Source organism: Talpa occidentalis, unplaced genomic scaffold (assembly GCF_014898055.3).
Source record: "Talpa occidentalis isolate TD23 unplaced genomic scaffold, MPIMG_talOcc4v2.1 talOcc4.6, whole genome shotgun sequence".
NCBI classification, from domain to species: Eukaryota; Metazoa; Chordata; class Mammalia; order Eulipotyphla; family Talpidae; genus Talpa; species Talpa occidentalis.
This window is the reverse complement of record NW_023604972.1, coordinates 133,733,893-133,754,583: the sequence shown is the minus strand read 5'-3', so window position 1 is coordinate 133,754,583 and position 20,691 is coordinate 133,733,893. Positions and strand designations below refer to the sequence as shown.

At 55.2% G+C, this 20,691-nt stretch overlaps 1 protein-coding gene across 1 annotated transcript in view; it reads left to right on the top strand.

Annotated features, from left to right (window-relative positions):
• TRIO (trio Rho guanine nucleotide exchange factor) overlaps positions 1 to 20,691 on the top strand; it is a 245,181-nt gene that overhangs the window by 161,886 nt on the left and 62,604 nt on the right. The window contains exons 29-34 of the mRNA XM_037529214.2: positions 502 to 613; positions 1,967 to 2,157; positions 4,023 to 4,124; positions 7,357 to 7,499; positions 8,032 to 8,131; positions 18,465 to 18,708. Coding sequence (XP_037385111.1) covers positions 502 to 613; positions 1,967 to 2,157; positions 4,023 to 4,124; positions 7,357 to 7,499; positions 8,032 to 8,131; positions 18,465 to 18,708 — 892 coding nt within the window. The remainder of the gene's footprint in view (positions 1 to 501; positions 614 to 1,966; positions 2,158 to 4,022; positions 4,125 to 7,356; positions 7,500 to 8,031; positions 8,132 to 18,464; positions 18,709 to 20,691) is intronic.

Genomic DNA, 20,691 nt, shown 5'->3' with positions numbered 1-20,691 from the left:
TTTTGTCTTTAGCTTGAGCTGACACCGAGGATCTCCTCCCTGTGACCTCACAGTCAGTCTGTCACTTTATTAAACTGGTGCTTTAATTTGTAAGCTGGACCAGCTCCTGCCCAGAAGCTCTGCTGAGCACCCCCAACCCCCACCCCCACCCCCACCCCCGAAGGTTCTCTGCCAGTCACTCTCCATGCAGTGCACATTTAAAACCCTTTTTGCCAAATTGCTCCGAATAATAAACCCCTCTAGCCAGGGCCAAGTGCTGGTGAGTCCCGTTGCACAAACCATCTGGAACGAGGCCCAAGCCTGCCGCCCTGACAGACTCTGGTGTGACCTTCAAAACCAGCCGGGGTGGCCGTGCTTTGCTGTCCTGATGAGACATTGTTGTCATTTTTGAGGCGTGAGTTAACGTCTATACTATTGCAGTTGAACTGTGACCTCCTCTGGTTCTCCTTGGCCTGAGCCTCACCGCCTTGGTCCTGCTGGCTCATGGTGCTCTCCCCACAGGAGCTGCTGACGTGCTGCGAGGAGGGCAAGGGTGAGATCAAGGACGGCCTGGAGGTGATGCTCAGCGTGCCCAAGCGGGCCAACGACGCCATGCACCTCAGCATGCTGGAAGGTGGGGCGCCCGGGCCCCGCACCCTGGGGAGCTCGTTGCATGCCGCCCCTGGGTTTAGTCAGATTGAGTCTCTCTTTTGTGATGAGCTGGTCTCGTTGCTCCCTGGATCACGGCCTGTGCCTCCTCCTGCTGTGAGCCTGCCCTGTCCCTTAGTGGAGAGGAGACCCCCCCACCCCTGAGGTCCCAGCAGCACCTCAGCCCACCTACCCCCGCTGCCTGGCCCCATGTTACATGTTGGGGGGAGTGGGGACTATCCGTCTTCCGAGACCCTAAACCTCGCAAGAGCTTGCTGCCTCTCCCTCCCCGAATCCACTTGCGGGGCCTTGAAGCACAGGTGCCACATACCTGCCCGCGCAGCCCAAGGTGGTGTCTCACGTGGCGAAGGAGAATCAGCTCAGCTTTTGAAAGCTGTATAGTTAAAGTCACCCGGTCTCTGACAGGAAGCGACCCCCACCCCTCTGCTTGGGCCATCGCCAGGGGTGGCACCGCGCAGGATGCTGGACTGGGGAGGCGCTGCTGTTGGTGACAGAGGCCCAGACAGCCGGGCCCGGCTGGAGGGTGCTGTCTTTCTCTGATGTCAGCCCTGGGCTGGGGAGGCCGCCCTGGGGGCATCACCAAGGACAAAGAGAGACACACAGAAGGGCAGAAGCTAGAAGCTGGACACACGTTGCCCCCATGACCCAGGACAGAGGGGCCTGGCTGCACCGACCGCAGTGGGGTGGGACACGGGGCTTCTCTGAGCCCCCGGAAGGGAACATGGGGGCTGGTGGCCCCTGGCCGGGTACCCACTTTGTGGAGCCTTGTAGCTTACCACCCACATGACCGGCCCCCTCCAGGGAGAGCTGAGCAGAGGAGGAATGTGCTCTGATGAGGATGGGGAGGCAGGCTGGCGCAGAGAGCCGGGGACGCGGCCGAGCGCGTGTCGGGGCGGGTGGTCCAGGCTGAGAAAGCAGGTTCCCATCCTGGGGGAGTCGGCAGGGCCTGGGGACAGTCAGCGGGCGGAGGGGCTGTGTGGTGGGCCGCCGAGAGTGACGTGAGAAGTAAGTTCCCCCAGATCTCAGAGGGTAGGTGCCAACCTGGGGAGACAGACCCTCAAGCCAAAAATCCGGGTGCAGTCAAGAAGTGGTTTGAATGAGGAGAACACTTCGTTTTAGGGGGAGGTATCCTGGTGGGGGTTGGGAAGGGAGGAGGGAGAGTCCACGCCGGGGACACTGGCATCGGGGTCCAGGCGGGGAGCCCGCATCTGAGATGGTTGCTTTATAGATGTTTACACAGTCAGGAGGCTTTCTAGTGTATCATGTTTGATTTTTCTTTCAAATTCACTTTGCTTTTTTTTTTCCCCTCACATTCTAGGGTTTGATGAAAATATCGAGTCTCAGGGAGAACTTATCCTGCAGGAATCCTTCCAAGTGTGGGACCCAAAAACCTTAATTCGCAAGGGTCGAGAGCGGCACCTCTTCCTTTTTGAAATGTCCTTAGTATTTAGTAAAGAAGTGAAAGATTCCAGTGGGAGAAGCAAATACCTTTATAAAAGCAAATTGTTTGTAAGTACAAGCATTCAGAATTGTTAGTTGAAAGGAAACACAACTGCATCATTCTTTAGGTAGAGAAAAGCCACCGTTGCCCTCAGCTGAACCTCCCCAACTGTCCTAAGCGGGAAGGACCGAGCTCCTGTTTTCACATTATTCCAAGAACTTCTCTGACCGCCGCATGCCCGCGAGGGGGCGCTCGTGAGCTTGAGCGTCACTTGACTGAGAACTCGCTTTTCTCAATTCCAGGCTAACTCCAGTATCAGAAAACACTTTGCAAGTGAATTTGTGTCATTTATCTCCTGTGTGCCTTAAGTAGCTTTAGAAATGAATTGATCCTGTCTATAATTGAGTTCTCCTATCATGATAATTACCTTTTCATTCACCAGCAATGGAATATACTTAAGAGACGGGCTGGCTTGCTGTGGAGACTTAATGATGAGCTCTGACATTTTTTATGAAAAATAAACTTAGGATTCTTAACAATAGTAAAAGATGCCCATTAGAGAACACATTTGGAGGTAAAACTAGTTTTGCAGAGGTACAGCCCTGCCTCACTGGAGACAGCCACCCTTGGGTACTTGCAAGACACAGTAATGCATTTGGATTCTGACCTAACTCACGGGTGTACATCCTGGCAAGAGAATCCAGCCTGGTGCTTTTTTTGCATTTTGGGTGAAAGCAAGCCCAAGCCACCTCTTTGTAAGACCAGCTCACCCCCGCAGGGCTTGCAACACGGATCAGCCAGGGGAGGGTTGGGCAAAGCTAAGGCATAGTCACTGTCACAGAAGGAATAAAACTACATTGGGACATGGCTGGGTCTCTGCTCAGGGGTGGCAGGTCGCTGTAAATACTGGTAGATACTGGAATTTGGACAATTTATACTATGCATTTTTATGATATCTGTATATTAACTCACTTCCCAGAGTGATAAATTAATTCCAAGTGTAAAAATCACCTGAATAATAATCTGGAATTTGCAAATTCAAACTAATGGTTTTCATACCTCCTTTTTTTTTTGGCTCGTATCCTGCCTGAGATTGTCTTTTGGAGCTCAGCCTGCCTTACGTCACTTTAGATCATATTCTAACTGGAAAGAAAAAGAGCAGCGTTGCTGGCCAGTTATTTCACTAGCTGGCTTCAGTCCCTCCTTAGAGGCCCAGGGAGTGTGTTTTAGAAACTGATGCATCTTCACTTAATTTATCTTTTAAAAGTTAAGGTTCCTTCAGAAGCCCCTGAAGGACTGTGAATCACTTCCTTTGCTCGAGGGGGAAGTGGGCTGGAGAACCTGGTTGTGGGGGAGGCCTGAGGTGTCGGCCTTCCTCTCTCCTCTGCCCTGTTCTGCTTCTCACACCTGCATGTGCTACAGAGAGAAACGTTCTCCCGCCGCCCTTCCTTGACATGGCTGATGAAATTCTACAAGGCAACGCTATCAGTGACCAAATTGGGAAGTAACTGAGCTGCCAAAACATCGTTTGCCTTCTGTGAAGCTCCCCTTTAGTGCTGGGAACGCTCGGTGGCCACAGCAGAACTAGGAAGGGGTCCTGTTGGTGTTTCCAACCTTGAGTGCAGCCGCCCGGCCACTCCCGAGAGAGCAGGCTCCCCAAGTATCTTGGTGTCCTTCCTCTGCATTTGCTTGTTGACCTGCCTCAGAATCTCTGAGGGATGCTGGCGAAAGCGAAACCAGAAACCAGTCTCAGCCTAAGAAGTTTCCTCCCTTTAACTAAATGAGATTTAGGCTCCCGGGCCAGTGCGAGCCAACTGTGTCGTTACATTCCTGCGTGACCTCAAGTCACCAAAACTTGTTTTCTTGGTCTCTGCTCTCTCTCTCCTGCCAGAATTTTCCAGCCACCTAATTATATGATTGTCTTTTTATCTAGACCTCAGAGCTGGGTGTCACAGAACACGTCGAGGGAGATCCTTGCAAGTTTGCACTGTGGGTGGGGAGAACGCCAACTTCAGATAACAAGATCGTCCTGAAGGTGGGTGCGCCGGCCGCTTGGGAACGGCCCCCCAGAAGGTTCTCAGGGCTGCGCCTGCTCTTTTTCTGTTGTTGAAACATAGTGGTTTTCCTATCACTTTGTTTCTTTTGTGTTCTTTAGTCAAATAAATTCGGTTTGGTATTCTGCTCAGGCGATAACTGGAGCTAAACATTTGTTTGCCTCTAAGAGATCAGTGGAGGAGGCCTTTTTAAACTCCTCGCGGTCTGGAAAAGAATTCTTTGAGTCCACGGGATGTAGGAGGTTCGTGTGAGGATGAAGGAAAAACAGACCGACGACTCCCGTTGCACCCTCAACCTTTGGTTTTCAAAGCAAAGTCACCACGTACGAGGCTGGGGGCGCCTTTTGACAGTTTCAAGCCTGAACATGCCAGGAGTGCTCCTGGGGTCCCTGGCTCTGTGGTTTTCTAATTTCAGGGCTAAAAGGAGGATAATATCGTTATGGTTTCAAGTGTTGGTAGAGAATCAGAGTACTTCTGAGCGTATCATTTTGGGGGGGAGAGAAGGGCCTTTGACTGTTCCACTTGGACTTTCTTGAGGATTCCAGCCTCTGCTTGGAAAGTCCAGAGCCCTGGGGGTGTCGAATGTGCCTCTCCCTTGTGTGCTTGAGAACACACAGGTGAGGCTATCTTCTGGCGCGACCTAGAAAGACCTCAAGTGACTTCAGGATGCTTTGGGGAAGATGTAGCTGAATAATGGTAGAATATTGGGGGGCCAGCCAAAAACATAATGGGGTTCTGGTGTGTGAACTTGCTTGTCAGCACTTTTGTCTCTTGTGTTCCTTCCAGTCCCTGCTGTATCACAGCAGCTGCGAGTTGTTGTCAGGACATCCCAGCTTTGGGGGCTCTGTGGAAGCTGTTGTGCTTCTCGGGACTTTATTCACATGAAGGTGTTGGGCTGTTTTTGCAATGAATATATGATCGCCAAGGCAGTGTGCTCTTACTTGTGCTGGCATAAAGCCCTATAAAATGTAAGTGGCACTCACTGGTAGCTACATCTTCGAGAAGTGAATTTTTCTAAGGCATGAAGTTTTAATGTTTGCTCGGACCTTAAAACTTGCAGCTTTATTAAGCTTTTATCCAGACGGACTGCAGCGATACACACCCAGGGTGCAGCTACAAAATAGTGGCAGGTGTGAACTAGTTTCATCTACAATGTAGTTAAAATACTCAGGATGCAAATAAAGAATAAGACTTCCTGTAGACTCTTTGGTGGGACAGTTTTTCAGGGTGTTTGAGGTAATATTTTTCTGATTTCCAAGGAGAGACTGGAGGAAACGATGTTTTTATTAATTTCAGAGTTCGCTTTATCGTGGTAGAGTGACGGTGATGATGTCGCTCGTGGCGGTGATGGTGCTAGAGGGCGGGAGAGAGTTTGGTGATGGCGGTGGTGTAGATAGTGTAAGAGTGTCAATGGTGGCAGAGATGGTGGAAATGATGGTGACAAGGGGGATCGTGGTGTGTAGATCTGGGGCATGGTAGAGGTGGTGGTGGTGAGAGTGCGATGAAGTGTGTGGCGCTGGTGGTAGTGGTGATGGAGGTGTGAGGGTGGTGGAGTGTAGCTTCAGTGGTGGTGGTAGTAATGATAGGGATGGTAGGGGAGGAGCTGTTGGTGGCGGAGGAGTTGATGGTGATGAGTTAGGAGGAGGTGATGGTGGTGGTGGTGCTGGAGGAGGTGATGGTGCTGGACAGTGGTAGTGATCATTATGGCCTAGTCATCGCAAGCAACAATTTTAACCTTTTTTTGCTGTTGTAGCCTGGAGAGGAGAGAGTTATTTCGAAATCCGTTCTTTGACTCGCACCTTTTACGTAGTGGTGTAGCTGTGTTTCTGGAAACGTGACACCTTCTCCCTGTTGAATCTCTTAAAATTTAAGAATCTCGCTGTGTAGACGCGGTCGTCATTTGCTGTGTTTAAATCCTGAGGATTCTCTCTGTTTCTGAACTGCAGTGACGGTTTTCCTCAGTTGCACCAAACTGCCAAATGTTGTGGCTCAGATGCATCTCTGTCTCCTTGTTTAACCAGCCCCTCTCCCCCCACCAAACGTTGCTGTCAGGCATTTAAATCCCACTGGGTTTGTGGGTTTCAGTGGTTTCCATCCCGAGACACTTACTTCACACACAGCCTCCCCGCCTCTGAGCGCCCCCTCCTGCCCCCGTGGTCTCACTGCTGTCCTGGCATCTCATCTGGTTTGGGATTCTATCCTTCACTTACTTCCCCATTGCTACCCCTAAATCACTCTAAGACAGATCCTCCAGTTAAAATACTCATTTATAGAAGGGTTGTCAATTTTTATTTTCTTCTCACGTGGCCTTCCACTTTGTGTTTTCAAAAACATGGTGCCCGTGAGAACATGCTGGGCCCGCGCCCCCATGATCTCATCCCTAGCTTGGAGGTTGTTCTCGTCACTCACCAGGGGATCGTGTTTATATCATCGGAGGTTGATGTGTTCCGTAAGGAAATTGGAAACTGTTGTGAAGGCCCAGAACATGTAGAAAATGCCTGGGCCATTGAAGGGCCAGATGAAGTGAAGCGAGGCCACGTGTGCTCACCCGGCACAGCCTTGCGTGTCCCTAGGCACACCCCAGATCCGTGTCTCCACAGTGGTGGTGGGTGGAGCTGAGCCCGCCTCATTGCCTGGGCCGCCGCTCGCCCTGGTCTGCAGGTGGTGTGACCCGAGGGGATGGTGGCCGTGGCGTCCACTCTGGGAATTCCCCGCCTGCGGCAGCGCCCCCAAGACAGATGCTGGGGTTCATGCTGCCTTCCCATGTCACAGGAGGGTCCCAACCGCGGGGAGCCTGTGGGAGCAGGGAGAGGAGGCTGAGGGGGTGGTTCCTCAGGTCCAGACCCAGGGCCTGAGCTGACACTTGGAGCCAGTGACCCACAGTCTTCGCCTGCATGGTGGGTGCAGAGAGGGCAGGGCTAAGTCTCCATCTTCAGCCAGTGCCGCTTCCGAGGTAGTGAGGTGGGGGATACTTGCTCCTTAGTGTACCCAGAGGCCTGAGATCCGCGGTGCAGGGAGATCGGAGTGGTTTTGCGGAAACCAAAACTCCAGATCAGGGTCACTTACTGGGTGGCAAATTAAAGACAGGATGAGGTTGCTTTTCTGCTGGAAAGTCATTTTCAGAATGGGGAGCCTAGGGGTGTGGAGGCCTGGGCGGGGCCGGCTGGGCCTGCAGGGGCCCCTCCATGACCTGATCCATCTCGCCTCGTCCAGGCGTCCAGCATAGAAAACAAGCAGGACTGGATCAAGCACATCCGCGAGGTGATCCAGGAGAGGACGGTGCACCTGAAGGGGGCCCTGAAGGAGCCCATCCATCTCCCCAAGACCGCTCCGGCCGCCAGGCAGAAGGGCAGGAGGTGAGCGCCGGGGCCCAGGTGCTGCACCTGGCGGGAGGGGCGGGGCAGCGGGCACGCACCGGTGTTCAGGGGCCGGGAGTGTCTGGAGGAACGCGTGAGGGCGCGGCCTTCAGTGCGGCTTGCCCGTGACATCACTCTCAGCAGTGGAGTTGCGGGGTGGAGGTGCGGGTCTGGGGTCTCCAAGGGAAGGGGGCGCTGTTGGCAGGCCCTCGGGCCTCCGCCCCGGGAATCATGCCCTTGGCCTTGGGCAAGTCAGAGTCCATCTCCAAGTTTTGTTTCGTATTCTTAAAAGAACATAACCGCGTGATCTGTGTTTTACTCTGGTGAGAATGAAGGGGAAGGACATGGAGCCACGTGGCAAGAGGCCTGTGCTCACCGAGGCCTGTTGCCGCTGACCTGCGGGGGTCGCGGCCCCCACGGACTCTGACGTCACCGCCCACTCCCACCATTTGTCCGTGACCCACGGACCAGCGTTCCCAGTCTGGAGGTGCGAGCCCAGGGTGTTGGGAGTAACACGTTGCTGTCTCTGCAGGGACGGAGAGGACCTGGACAGCCAAGGGGACGGCAGCAGCCAGCCGGACACTATCTCCATCGCCTCCCGCACCTCGCAGAACACGCTGGACAGTGACAAGGTGGGCCGGGTCCCTGCGGCGGGGAGGGCGTCTCGGGTGTGGCAAGAGCAGCTGCCCTAAGCGACGCTTTGTTGTCGACGTTCTCCACTGTCTCTGTGTGCTCGGACTGGGGCCAGGACCGGTGCCGCCCTGGGGTGTCAGGGAGTGAAGCTAATCCTGAGGATCCGAGGAAAAGGCCTGTGCCCTTCCTGCGCCCGTTCCATGGGGGCGTTCTGGGCAGTGTGTTCGGCTTATTTTCTAGAAAGCAAAAGAAATTGCTGTTTAAGATGTAATCTTGCTTACAGCCCTGGGGCATAGACGTGGAGCTGCTGGGACTGCAGTTGGGGGGCCAGCATCTCCGGTTGTCCTGGAGGCACTTCTCAGGACGGGGCCCCGCAGCGGGGCCAGGCCCGGGAGAGAGCCGTCTGCGAGGTCACCTTCCGCAGGAGTCACCTGGAGTGTCCACGACTGTCTTGATAGAACCAGGGAGATTTCAAAGTGAACTGACAGGAGAGTCCGGGGCCCGGGTGATGTGTACATGATCCCTGTCCTCCGTGAAGGCCCCTGGTCTCCACAGAGGGGTTCCGATCCTGCTGAGGTTGGATCCGGGGTCTGAATGGGTGGACACACTGTTTCTAGAATGCAAGGCCAAATTCTTAAAACGAAATGATTTGACAGTAGCTGGGGGTTCGTTTAATGGAGCTCTAGCCCCAGATCCCTGCCTTTGTGTTTCTGAGGCGCCCCCAGCCATACACCCCCCAAGTCCACTCTGCCCGTGGGCTCCCCCCAGCCCACTCCCGTGCCGGAAGCCCCCCCCCCCACCTCACTGTCATGTTCGAATGATTGCTGCTGGGTGGCTGGTTCACATGGCAGGTCAGGGAGTCCCCAACTTTGGTCTCAGCTTTTCAGAGGCATTCATGTACCTCATATATTTTCCGGGACAGAAGCAAGCAGCTTTAAAAATACTGCTTTCCTACAGCGATTTCACTTACACAATCATCCCAGTGCCGTTACTGCCCCCCACACCCCCACCCCACACACTACTTTCTGAGTTCACTAAACGACTGCGTCCTGGGGCTCTCGAGCCTCGGGGCTCCAGGCCGAGCACAGCGGGGGGCCCGCCCTGCTCAGCACCCCTGCACGCACACCCAGCACATACTTCCTGCCTGCAGTCACGCCGAGGAATAAGATCCACGGCTCGCTCAGGCATCTGGTGCCTCCCAGCGGCCGCCCCATGGCCCCACGCCATGGCTGGGGGGTTAGGAAAATACAGTTGGAGCTTGGAAGCGTTTCAGGAGAGTAATTCTGATTTTCAATAAGTCAGTTTTGTCAAGATTCCACCTGAAGGGAAAGGGGAAATCATCGTGACCCAGGCTGAGGGGGATGGTCCCCTTCGCTGGCCTGGCCCCAGCTGGGACTGGCCCCTCTGCTGTACACCCGTCACCCCAGAACCTCCTCTGACAGAGGCAGTCTCCCGGCTCTGCTGATTTAACGCCAGAAATGAGTTGAAAAGTTCACTTAAAAAAAAAAAAAGAAATTCTAAGTTACTCGAATGCAAATGCCAGAGATCCCTGTAAACGTATTTATGCCTTTTGGGGGGGACGTTAAGTCTTTTCTGGGGGGGGTCTCTCTTCAGACAGCAGTGGACAGTCAGATGGCGCTGGGAGCACAGAGGAGCCCCCATCTCGACCTCAGGGTCCCCACTGCACGTCTCTGCTTGAGGCGTCTTGGCACATAGATAATTCCTGTCTGTGCTCGGCGCAGCCCGGGCGGCTGACCTGGATTCGGGGGGCCTGCGGTGAGGACAGTGAGGCCCGTTCTGCCGGGGTCTCTGACAGCCACCAGGCTCGTGTGAACGCGGGACTGAGCCTGACGGGGAACCGGCCCCAGAGGGAAAGGAGGCTGCAGCCTCAGGGCTGTTGTACCCGATGGGAGAGGAAGACTAGGTCACGCGTGGAGAAGTGTGGGCTTGCAGAAATTACTCCTTTACCCCAGGAATCTCCGGGGCATTAGAATTGTTCAGGAACTGATTACATTTCTCCGCGGAGGGGAGCCGCCCGTTCTGTTGACCTCATCTTAGGCGCTCTCTCGAAACCTCCCTCGGAGACTGGGGACCTCCTCGTGGGGCATGGGCGGAACCAAAGCCTCCCTCGGCACCCTCACCGCAACATGCCCGCCATCCCGAGGGGGCCTCCCAAAAGTCAGTCTTCTCATTAACACCCTCACTGAGCCCCTCGGCCCGTGACAGACTCAAAAGTTTAAAACGGGGTGAAGGATCTTCCCCCGAACAGAGACCAGGGTTATCTTCTGCCTTTGGGTCTGTGTTTGGGATGAGGCCAGACGGCCCGGGACGCAGTGAACTTAGGGGCTTGGGGAGGACACGCTGGCCGCCTTCTCGAAGCAGGGTGCCTGCTGGAAGCCTTCCTGGCAGAGACACTTCTTCATCCCTCTCTGCAAGGCCAGTTCAGGGTCAGCAGATGACTTGGGAGAAGGCACCTTCTCGGGCTCCGAACGAGGCCGACAAGCAAACGCCGCCCTCCTGGTCTCCAGGTTCTTTCCGCCCTGCGTATTTCAAGCTTAAACGGCCTCTGAGGACGCAGGCAGATCGATCTGGCCAGGGAAATGACTTAACCATACTCTGCCTGTCCACTTAATTTATGATGCCTGTTATGAGTTAGTTGTTATCGTGGAATTTGGTTCCCTTTCAGAAACTGGGTGGGGGATGCTCTTACTCGGCTCTAGGAGAATCCTGAGGGCGGGCTTCCTGCGCGGTGCCCGTGATGGTCGGGACATCTGCTGAGGAGGGGCTCCGGGAGACGCCCCCTGCAGGGAGCCCCTCAGGGTCCAAGGGGGGCTGGTCCCAGATACAAACCACATGCCCCCGCGAGGTCACTGCCAAGTGGCCTTCTGCGCCATCTCTTGGTTCCAGAGTGACTTTAGCACTGATTCATGGTACTCAAGTTGATAAAATGATCTTAGGAAAATATAATTTGGATTCCAGAGAAGTCCAGTGCTTGCCAGAGTGTTATCTCATTTGTCCTGAGCGTGTCTCCCGAAGGCAGGGAGGGGAGGTGGAGGGAGGCGAGCGACCCCACAGGGCCGCGGCGGAGAGCTCGTGCCAGAGCCGGAATGTGGATTTAATTACCTGTCGCTAACGAGGCCTTATTACTTCACACTCGGAGCTAAATACTGCGACTGTGTTACAGGGAACTTTTTAAATGGTTTTCCTTCCATCTGCCTCGTTCATCTGTGAATTACCGTAGATAACAAAAACTGACATTGTGAGGAAGGAGAAGAGATGGAAGCCAGCGTGGGCTGCTGTGGGGCCAGTCGCTGGGCCGCCGGGAAGTGGCGCAGCGGGCAGAGCCCGGTGCTCGCCCTCCTGCCTCTCGGCAGCAGTGCATTCTTACCGTTAATGAGCGAGAAATTCAGGCGAGACTGATACTTGGCATGGACTTCGCTAAGCTTGTAATATGAATATGTGACTCCACCATTTAGAAAGTAGATGGTTTCTGTCACGTTCAACGAAGCAGCAGCGCTGGGTAGGGGGCGTGAGAGTCTGTGGAGCTCGGTCGGCTGGGTGGGTGCCGGGGCTGAGACGGAATGTATAGCAGCCCATGCCAGTACGTGTAAAAATATGACTTAATTTAGCTTCCTGAGAAAGGAAATGTGTTCACTTTTAATAACTTGCATTCAGCCTGCTCAGGAAGACTGCGGCCTCTCGGTGGCCTCTGTCCCTTGAAACGCTGCCTCCAGCATGGGGGACCCCAGGTGTGCACCCCATCAGCCCCACTCAGCCCTCTCCTGTCTGCTGAAGGTGCCAGAAGCAAGCAGGCGCCTCTGCCCAGAGAAGAGGCGTTCAGCCTGCCGCCTTCCAGGCCTTGTGCGGCTCTGGCACCTGCAGGCGTGACAGTCATTTTATCAGAGCCCTGCTGTGGGTGGCACGTAGCTCTGGTCTCCTGAGATGGGATGCTCTGCCCTCAGCCAGCGTCTCTGCTCAGAGTGGGAGCAGGGCAGAGAGAGAGTTGCTCACATCAGGGCACAGGTAGTTAAGAGCAGGGGGTGTCAGCAGCCAGGCCTTGCTGCCACAGGTCTTGGGCAGGTGACTTCTCCTGTGTAAGTGGGGACAGTGCTGCCGCCCCCTCCAGGGCAGAGGGCATTAACTGAGCCCTGAGCATAGCGGGTGGGCAGGTGCCCAGCACCAAGCCCAGAACCATTACTGGTCATGCCTGGTTTCCACCTCAGAACTGCTGCTTCCCTCCCTCTCGGGGGGACGTCCACTGCCGGGCCTCTGGGTCCCCACCGGTATCAGCCTCCTTCCCTGCGTGGGCGCTCCAGTAGGCCGTGGCCAGTGGGCCCCTGTGTTCCTGCCCATCCGGAAGCCGTCCTCAGGGTAGGGCACCTGCTGACTGGCATGGAGTGGGGGGCCCTGAGGAAGAGGGAGACGACCCCGCGTCTCTAATCCTGACTGTGGCCTTCGTGTGGCTCCAGGGCGCCCCCTGCCCGTCCGTGCGGGTCCCTCTGCGGCCGGCCCAGGACAAGGACCAGCGCCCGGCCCCGGCGGCCCGGGGGGCGATGACCCTCGTGTTTGTTTGCTCCTTCACAAATCTCTGTTTTGTCACTTTCTAAGTAATGGTGGCATTTTATAACCTTCACGGGTCTCCTAAAACTGCAGGCTTTGATAACTCGCTCACTCGGGGAAACAGAATTCCCCGAACTCAATAGGAAAGTTCAGTTCTGAGGGAGAAAGCAGATTTTTAAACATGTGTATGTGTCATTTGGTTAGATACGTAACAAAGTGGCTCGTGAACAGAGCGGCACCTCAGAAGGCGCATCTTGAACCTCAACTTCACTGGTGCCCGCGCGGTTCCTGTGCTAGAGGGCGGCGGCGTCTGTTCCCCCTGGGGCAGTCGAGGGGCCGGTCCGGGGGTCACCACAGCTCTTCAGACGGGTGTCCTCCATCCAAGGCAAAGGGGCCTTTCAGGTTGACTCCCTGGATAAAACAATGTCTTGCTCCCCGAGGAAATGCAGCAAACAGGTTTCTTTGGGTGGAATTGTCCTTGGAAATTTCTTGTTTTCCATTTTCTTGTTTGCTGGCAGAGTAATGCAGAGGCTGTCACAGGCCTCTGCCTCACCCCGATCCCTCCCCACAGCCATCGAAGCTTTTCACTTGCTGGACCCGTGGCACCCGGCCGGGGAGTTCTGGCATCTCTTTCCAGAATGTTCAGCGCATGGTCTAGGCCTGACTTGCCTCTCTGTCTTTAAAGTCTGCCCTTGGAGCTATTGCCCCGAGCTTAGCCCCTGTCATCAGCTCCTCCCTCTCCTCTGCGTCTCTCCGTCCCGGGCCCTTTTCTGAGTGTGACCAGCCAGTACCGAGGGACCCCAGCGCCCCTCAGCGTGGCCACACTCACTGTCTCTGTTCTGGAGAAAGTGCTGGGTGTGGTAAGTTTGTTTTTGGAAAATTTTGTTCTACAGATTTTCTTTCCTTTTTTTTTCTTTTTCTTTTCTTTTCTTTCTTTTTTTTTTTTTTTTTTTGGTGTGTTTAAAAATGGGACGTTTACCCTCTGGACCATTTGTGAGTTCTCACGGCTTCCATTCTTGCCCCTGATGTGTGAGGTCCCGTCCCCCCCTTTTTTTTTTTTTTTTTTTTAAAGATTTATTTATTTATTTATACATGCACTGGGTACAGTCAGAAGCGCGGGAGGGTGAGAGAATTCACCAGAGCCAGAGCGGGGAGCAGAGCAGGCAGAAGGACTGAAGTACACTGCTGAGGGGAGCGGCGGGCGGCAGGAGAGGTCTGCGCGCCATGTGGGACCCTCGTCCGGTGGCCGGGGAGTAGCCGGGATCGAACTGGTGCTCTAGAGGCTGCGGGCAGCTTTGCAACCGAGCGCTCAACTGCTGCGCCATTGGGGAGGCCCCCCGTCCCCTTTGAAGCCCATGACAGGGCTTGGGGAGAGCTTCTCCGGTGGCGGGGGCGCGGGGTGCTGCCTGGACGGGTGTCTGGGAAGCCGCCACGAGGCCCCTTGGCATGGTGTCCACTGGCCCCAGGTCTGGCTGCCAGCGCCAGGCTCCCCGGCCCTGCTCCCCGGGGACGCGGCCTCGGGTCTGCTCTGGGACCTCTTCGAAGCCCAAGCCCTTTTTGGTGAGGTTTCTGGATGACAAGTGTGAAGAGCCAGCGGCCCTACCCCATCCGGGAGCTGGACACATTGTTCCGTGGGGAAAATGGCTCTTTTTGGGCCGCACCCTGCCCTTTCCTTTCTAGTTGCTTTTGGAAAATTGACTAGACCCGGACCTGCACTGGATGGAGGTCCCAGAAGTAGAATCCTTTGCGGGGAGAACCCCATCATCCGCCCCTCGGGGGTGAGGCCCCCGCCCGGCCCCCACTCCCCGCAGGACCCGCCCTCCATAGCAAGGCTGCAGTGGAAAACCTCGCAAGTAAAATCCTCTCTGTGCGATCCCTAAAGGAAAACTGCAGGAGGCCAGAGATGAGCTGTTTCCTTCCTTCTGGTGAAACAGCAAGTTGCCGGGCCAGGGCCCCAGCCCGGTGTGGAGGGCCTGCTGGGCAGGCGGCCCCTGGCTGGTGCCCTGGCCACGCTCCAGGGGGCGCGCCTCACCGCCGCTTCTGTGTCGCCACACACATCTTTGAAAGGTGAAAAGCACAAAAACTTTAGAAAAAACTTGTCTTCTGATGTGAATTTCACAAGAGTTAATAGGAGTCGTAGAAATGGAGACTTTCTGAGCCTCCCCTGGTGGCGCAGCTGTTGAGTGCTGGGCTGCAAAGGTGCCCGTAGCCTCTGCAGCGCCGGTTCGATCCCCGGCTGCCAGGCGAGGGTCCCCACATGGCGCGCAGCCCTCTCCTGCCGCCCGCTGCTCCCCTCAGCAGTGGACTTCGGTCCTTCTGCCTGCTCTGCTCCCCGCTCTGGCTCTGGTGAATTCTCTCACCCTCCCGCGCTTCTGACTGTACCCAGTGCTTGAATAAATAAATAAATCTTTAAAAAAAAAAAAAGAAAAAAAGAAATGGAGATTTTCCTACACTGCAGCCCCAGGCTGAGTGCGGGTGGCCAGAGCCCATGACAGAAGCCAGTAAGTCACGGGAAAGTGAAAAAGCGCCTTGGAAAGGAAACCGAATTTCAGACTAGGTGAGGGTAACGGTAGCTCTTTCAGCGCAGGGATGAAATTGGGTTACTCGGCGGAAGTGGCTTTGGAAGCAGGGGAGAACCCATCCAACCGGACGATGTGCAGTAGGGTCGGAATTTTTGTAATTAGCCGTTTAAGTCCTAAAAGACAGCAGAGATTTGCACTGCTTCCTCAGAACAGCCGCATTAAGTCTTGCGTACAAATAAATCCAATGAGTGAATTAAATTATTATTTAATCACTAATTAATCAGCTAAGACAGACGTCGTGTCCTAGATGTTTAAGAGAGTCACATGAACACTGAGGTGGCATCCACGGGCTCGCTCTCTCATAGACCAGAGCACGTCCGTTTACTCCTGACTGTGTGCCGGGGCGTCTTACAGGTCAACTCAGTTCACTCTTAGGAGGAAAGCCAAGAAGATACGATATTTTTTTTTCATGATAATTCTGGCACCGTTTGAAAACAGATTCTTCCGGTATTAGGTTCTGTTAATAAGGTTTCTCTAAAGCCTTCAAAATTTTTTTTGACTTAGTGTGCAATTCTTTGTCAGAACTGGCTTGATTTTTTCCTTCTGTCAAGTGCACAGATGTTTCCAATAGTTTCTTGATTACCCTGTGAGGGGCCGCAAAAAAAAAAAAATGAGTACCAGGAATAAAGTCGAGCGTATTTCTCCTCCTTCGGCCCGCTCGCCCCTTCCCACCCTCCCCCCGCCCCAGGAGGCACCCTGTGGCTCTGAACAGTGAAAAATGACTGAAACTCTTGAGAACGGAGCAAGCCAGGGCCTGGTGTTGAGGGAGAGCCTTGGAGTCGGCTTCCCAGGCCGGCCAAGATGTCGGGCCAGCTTGATGGATGTGCTGATGGACTTGGGGTGCGGGGCTCTGGCAGGGCTGACACGCCTACTGAGGGGGCCCCCCAGGCAGCAGAGGGCCCCCACAGGTCCTGCGGGGCCTCGGCCAGCTGGTCTTTGTCTCGGGCCTGTTCACTGGCCACACTTCCCCTGGAACAGAAAGCATTCCTTTTTCTTTGTTGCAGGGATTAACCACTTCCCCTGTGTGGAGTTTTGCAAGGAAGATTCTTTCCCAAGCGGGGCCTCTACCTCGAACCTCTTTCCCTTAGCATCTTTGATCATCCCCAGAGAAACGTGTGAGATTTAGCGTGTTTTTTTCCCCCACAGAGGAATGGGTAAAACTTAGAAAGGGGTCAGACGTGTAGAACTTCCGTTGTGGCCCAGCGGAGGCTGGTATCTTTGTCACAGATTGCGATTTATTGTGGAAGGCTTTTGTTTTGTTTTGCTCTTTGTGGTGGTTTCGTGGACATGTGTTTCTTATTTTAAATATCTCCGCTTTCCCTTGAAAGGCTGTTGAGCAGGAGGGTAATGGACGGCGTGGAGCATGGCTGGCGGGTGTAGCCTGCGGGCGGGTGGGCGGCCCAGACACAGTGGGCTCCAGGCTCTCTGCTGGGTGGGTCTGGAGCCAGGGTGCTGCCCGGCGGGGGTCCAGGCCGTGCCCCCCTCCCGCTCACCACTGCCCTGCCAGTCTGTCCCTCTGTCCTGTGCTTTCTCCATCCCAACGCCCTTCAGGGGACACGGACTAACTGGGCCGCGTGCGCATGGGACCTTGGCAGAGATGCTCCGGGAAATTGCAGAACGACACGGACCTGTGCTCAGGTGCCGGACAGGCACAGTCATGCACCACGCACCTCCTGAGAAGTGTGTCCCGGGCAGTTTCGTTGTTGCTTGAACCTCCTGGCGGGAATGGCGTTCTCCACACAGCGTTTCTCCGTCCCCTGCTGTAGCAGTTCCGGAGGGCACCTGGGGCGTAGCTGTGTCCCCCTGACTCGGTGCCCGGCCGCGGGTGCGCCCCCCTCCCAGGCGTGGGGCTCGGGGCCCACCGTCCTGCAGGTGGAAGCTTCACACGCCTGTGTGATCCAGGACCTGGCTCATTTCAGAATTGAGACAAAATTTGTTTACAAAGGGCTTAGGAAGGTGGGCACGGGGGGGATTCTCAGAGGGATCTGATGGAGGACTGTGACGGGGAACTGGGGCAGCGGAGCCTCTAGGGGGCGGGTCTGCACAGACACGGTGCACGCGGGACGCACGTGGGAGGCAGGACACGGTCACTCGGGGCCCCCGGCCTGGTGGGCTGGGAGCCGGTGATAGAACTTACAGAGTCCACGCCATGGAGTTTGTAGGCTCTTGGGTAGCAGGATTAGGCGGCGCCCAAAGATGGCTGGTGGCTTGTGGAGACGGCGTGGAAGAAGCTCTCTCCAGGAGACCGCTCAGGAGGGAACGTAGTTCCTCCTGGAAAGCTGTGTGGAGGCTTCTCGGTGTTAGAAAGATCTGTTATTTGACCCAGCAATTCCACTCCCAGGTGCCTACCTAAAAAAGTACAAAAACAGAAGTTCAAAGGGATGTTTGCGCCCCTGTGTTCGCTGCAGCACTGTTTTCTATCCTCCCATGGTGGAAACAGCCCAAGTGCCCACAGCAGACAAGTGGACAGAGGAGGGGTCGTTTATATACACGGTGGACTGCGCCGTACAAGAGGAGAAATCTCGCCACTTGGCACAACACGATGGCGCTGCAGGGGATGATGCTAAGTGTAATAAGTCAGAAGGAGAAAGACAAGGGGTGATTTCACGATCTGTGGAATATAAACTGACAAAGCCGAAGTGTCAGAAAAGCTAAGCCAAAGCAAACCTAGACACCGGGCTGTGGCATGGAGGCTGTTGAGGGGGAGGGTGGATGCAGGATGCAGTGGGAGGGGCCCCGGGCCCTGTGGTGCGTGGCTGAGCGCCTCGGCGGGGGGCGCTGGGAAGCCACATCCAGTGCTGTGAGCCAGCGTTACCGCAGTGAAAGAATAATACAGCTTTTTAAAAGTGAGGATACGGCACTCCTTCAGGGGGGAGTGATGCTGTCTTAAAAAGATTCGGCTACTCCCGTGAAAACCATACCAGGTCCTGACGGTAAAACTCAGAGTCATCCGTTCGACCTAAGAAGGGAAAGTGATGATGTGCCTGATTCCAGCGGAAATGAAGCTCTGAGCGCTGTCCCCTGTGTCCTGAGTGCTGTCCCCTGAGTCCTGTGTGCGGTCCCCTGTGTCCTGCGCTCTGTCCCCTGGTCCTGTGCTCTCTCTCCTGGGTGATGCGTGGGGCTGTGACCGTGATGCCGTGGGAGGGGAGAAGTCTGGCCGAGCTCGCTGACCTGTCTCCTCCCTCCCCAGCTCTCTGGCGGCTGTGAGCTGACTGTGGTCATCCACGACTTCACGGCCTGCAACAGCACTGAGCTGACCATCCGCCGCGGCCAGACAGTGGAGGTTCTGGAGCGGCCCCACGACCGGCCCGACTGGTGCCTAGTGCGGACCACAGACCGCTCCCCGGCGGCGGAGGGCCTGGTGCCCTGCGGCTCGCTGTGCATCGCCCACTCCAGGAGCAGCATGGAAATGGAGGGCATCTTCAACCACAAAGGTAGGGACCCCCGCTGGCTGGCCAGGCCACTCCCGCTGGACTGGACATGGAGCCTCTGTCCCCACCACTGTGGGGCTGAGGGGAGCTACGGCCCCTCCTCGTTGGCCAGCTGTGGGCCTTGTCAGAGTCTCTGGCCTCTTCAACCCCTCGGGAGCTGATGCAGAATGAAGGTTTGGCTGCTCTTCTGAGTGACGGGTCACCTGCCGTCCCGGGATGGGACGTAGGTGACAGCTTAGAGAAGGAGAGGGAGCCCTTCCCTCGCTGCCATAACAGAGAAAATGCGGGGTGCTGCAGGCCACCCCAGGACCTTAAAGTAGGCAGGTCCATCTTCAGCACCTCCTGAGTCCATTTGCACACAGTGAGGCCTTTATTCTGTTAAGTGCTCATCTCAGGAAGTGAACCTGAAAGCTCGGCCACACTGTCCTCAAAGCTGTAAAGCGGCTCAGGACATCCCAGACCCGCAGGCCTGGCCAGGACCTGGACGAAGCTGGGCCCCAGGAGAGGCTGGCTGCCCAGGCAGGCCCAGGTGGGCTCTGCGGCCTGGACCCAGAGGTGGCTTTTGAAAGAAGTGCTTTTAAACTGAAATACCACGGTTCGTGAAACCTTTAGATAAAGGTGAGGAGCTGAGCTGTAGGACATGTAGGTTTAGAGGCATCAGTCACGACCCGGCACATGGTGTCAGCATGTGTCCTGAAGGTCCAGCATGGTGGACCTTCATGGCTGTGGAGCCCTGAGCCACGGCCAGGCAGGGCTGAGATGGTCCGTTGGCATGACAGATACCCTGGATTGATTTCAGAACTTGGTCTGGATAAAGGACGTTTAATTATAGGCTGGTCATTGCATGTTGAAAGGATGGTGTATTTCGTAGTGGATTTAATAAGATGAATTAGTATTAGATTAAAATAATTTCACCTGTTTTTATTTTTTAAAGTGTGGATACTAAAAAAATTTAAGTAACACATACACCTTGTGCTAATTTCTATGAGCCAGTGCTGGTTGGCTCTTAGTGAGAAGCTAATCGGAGACTGCCAGCCCTTGTAAGATTCATTGGTTTGTAGCTTCTAGAAAAATACAGAAAGGGTAGAGTGTGCTTTGAACAGTATTATATCGCAGGCTCCATGTGTCTGCAGTACTCAGATGCCACGTCTTCCAGATTTGGGGGTGCACAATGTGTCTTCTCTTCGTGAGGGAACGCCCCCGTATTCAGTCTCACTCAAGTTTTTTCTATTAATTTTGGGACATTCCCATTGCTCCCCCCACCCCCCACCCCTGTGTGCCCTCCGTCGTGCACCCGGCACATCCTGGAGCCCCTTCTGCCTCAGAGGGTGGGTCCTTGCTGAGGTGGAGGGAGCCCCCCAAGACACAGCTCCCCGTCGGCTGCCTCCTGAATTACAGCCTCTCCCCCACTCCCGGGCCCGCGGGGCCTAGTGCCACCTGAGGGTCCCCTTCGGGAGAAGCTGGAAGGGTCCAGCTGTCCATGCAGAGCAGGTGGGGGTTGGGGTTTGGGCCAAAGGCGGAGGCGCCGTGAGGTTGGAGCAGGGGCTGGTATGGACGTGACTCTGAGTTCAAGGGGACCTTGGGGGCTCCCCCGCTGCCCAGTGCAGAATGTTCCAGGAGTTCACAATGTATTTAAACCCCGCGATGAAAACACAGTACAACTTCTTCCTCAAGCCTGGGTGTTGCACAGAGGAGCCCTGGTGAACGTAATCACTGCAAATAACATGGTTCTGAGCCTTTTCTGTGTTCCTGCCTGCCCCGCGGTGTGTTCCTCAAGTCCTGCTGTTCATAATCGCAGGCTCGCCGGGGGAAGGAAGGATGTATTTAGACACTGGACTTTGTCCTGGAAAGTTCCTGTGAAGTTGGGTTTTGCTTGTTTTACAGTGAAGTGCCATTTTGTTCCCTGGGCCTTGTCTCTCTTATATTCAGGGACATTCTAGCCCCCAAACGTCCTTGCCCCGCACAAAGCCTCTCACACTCTATTTG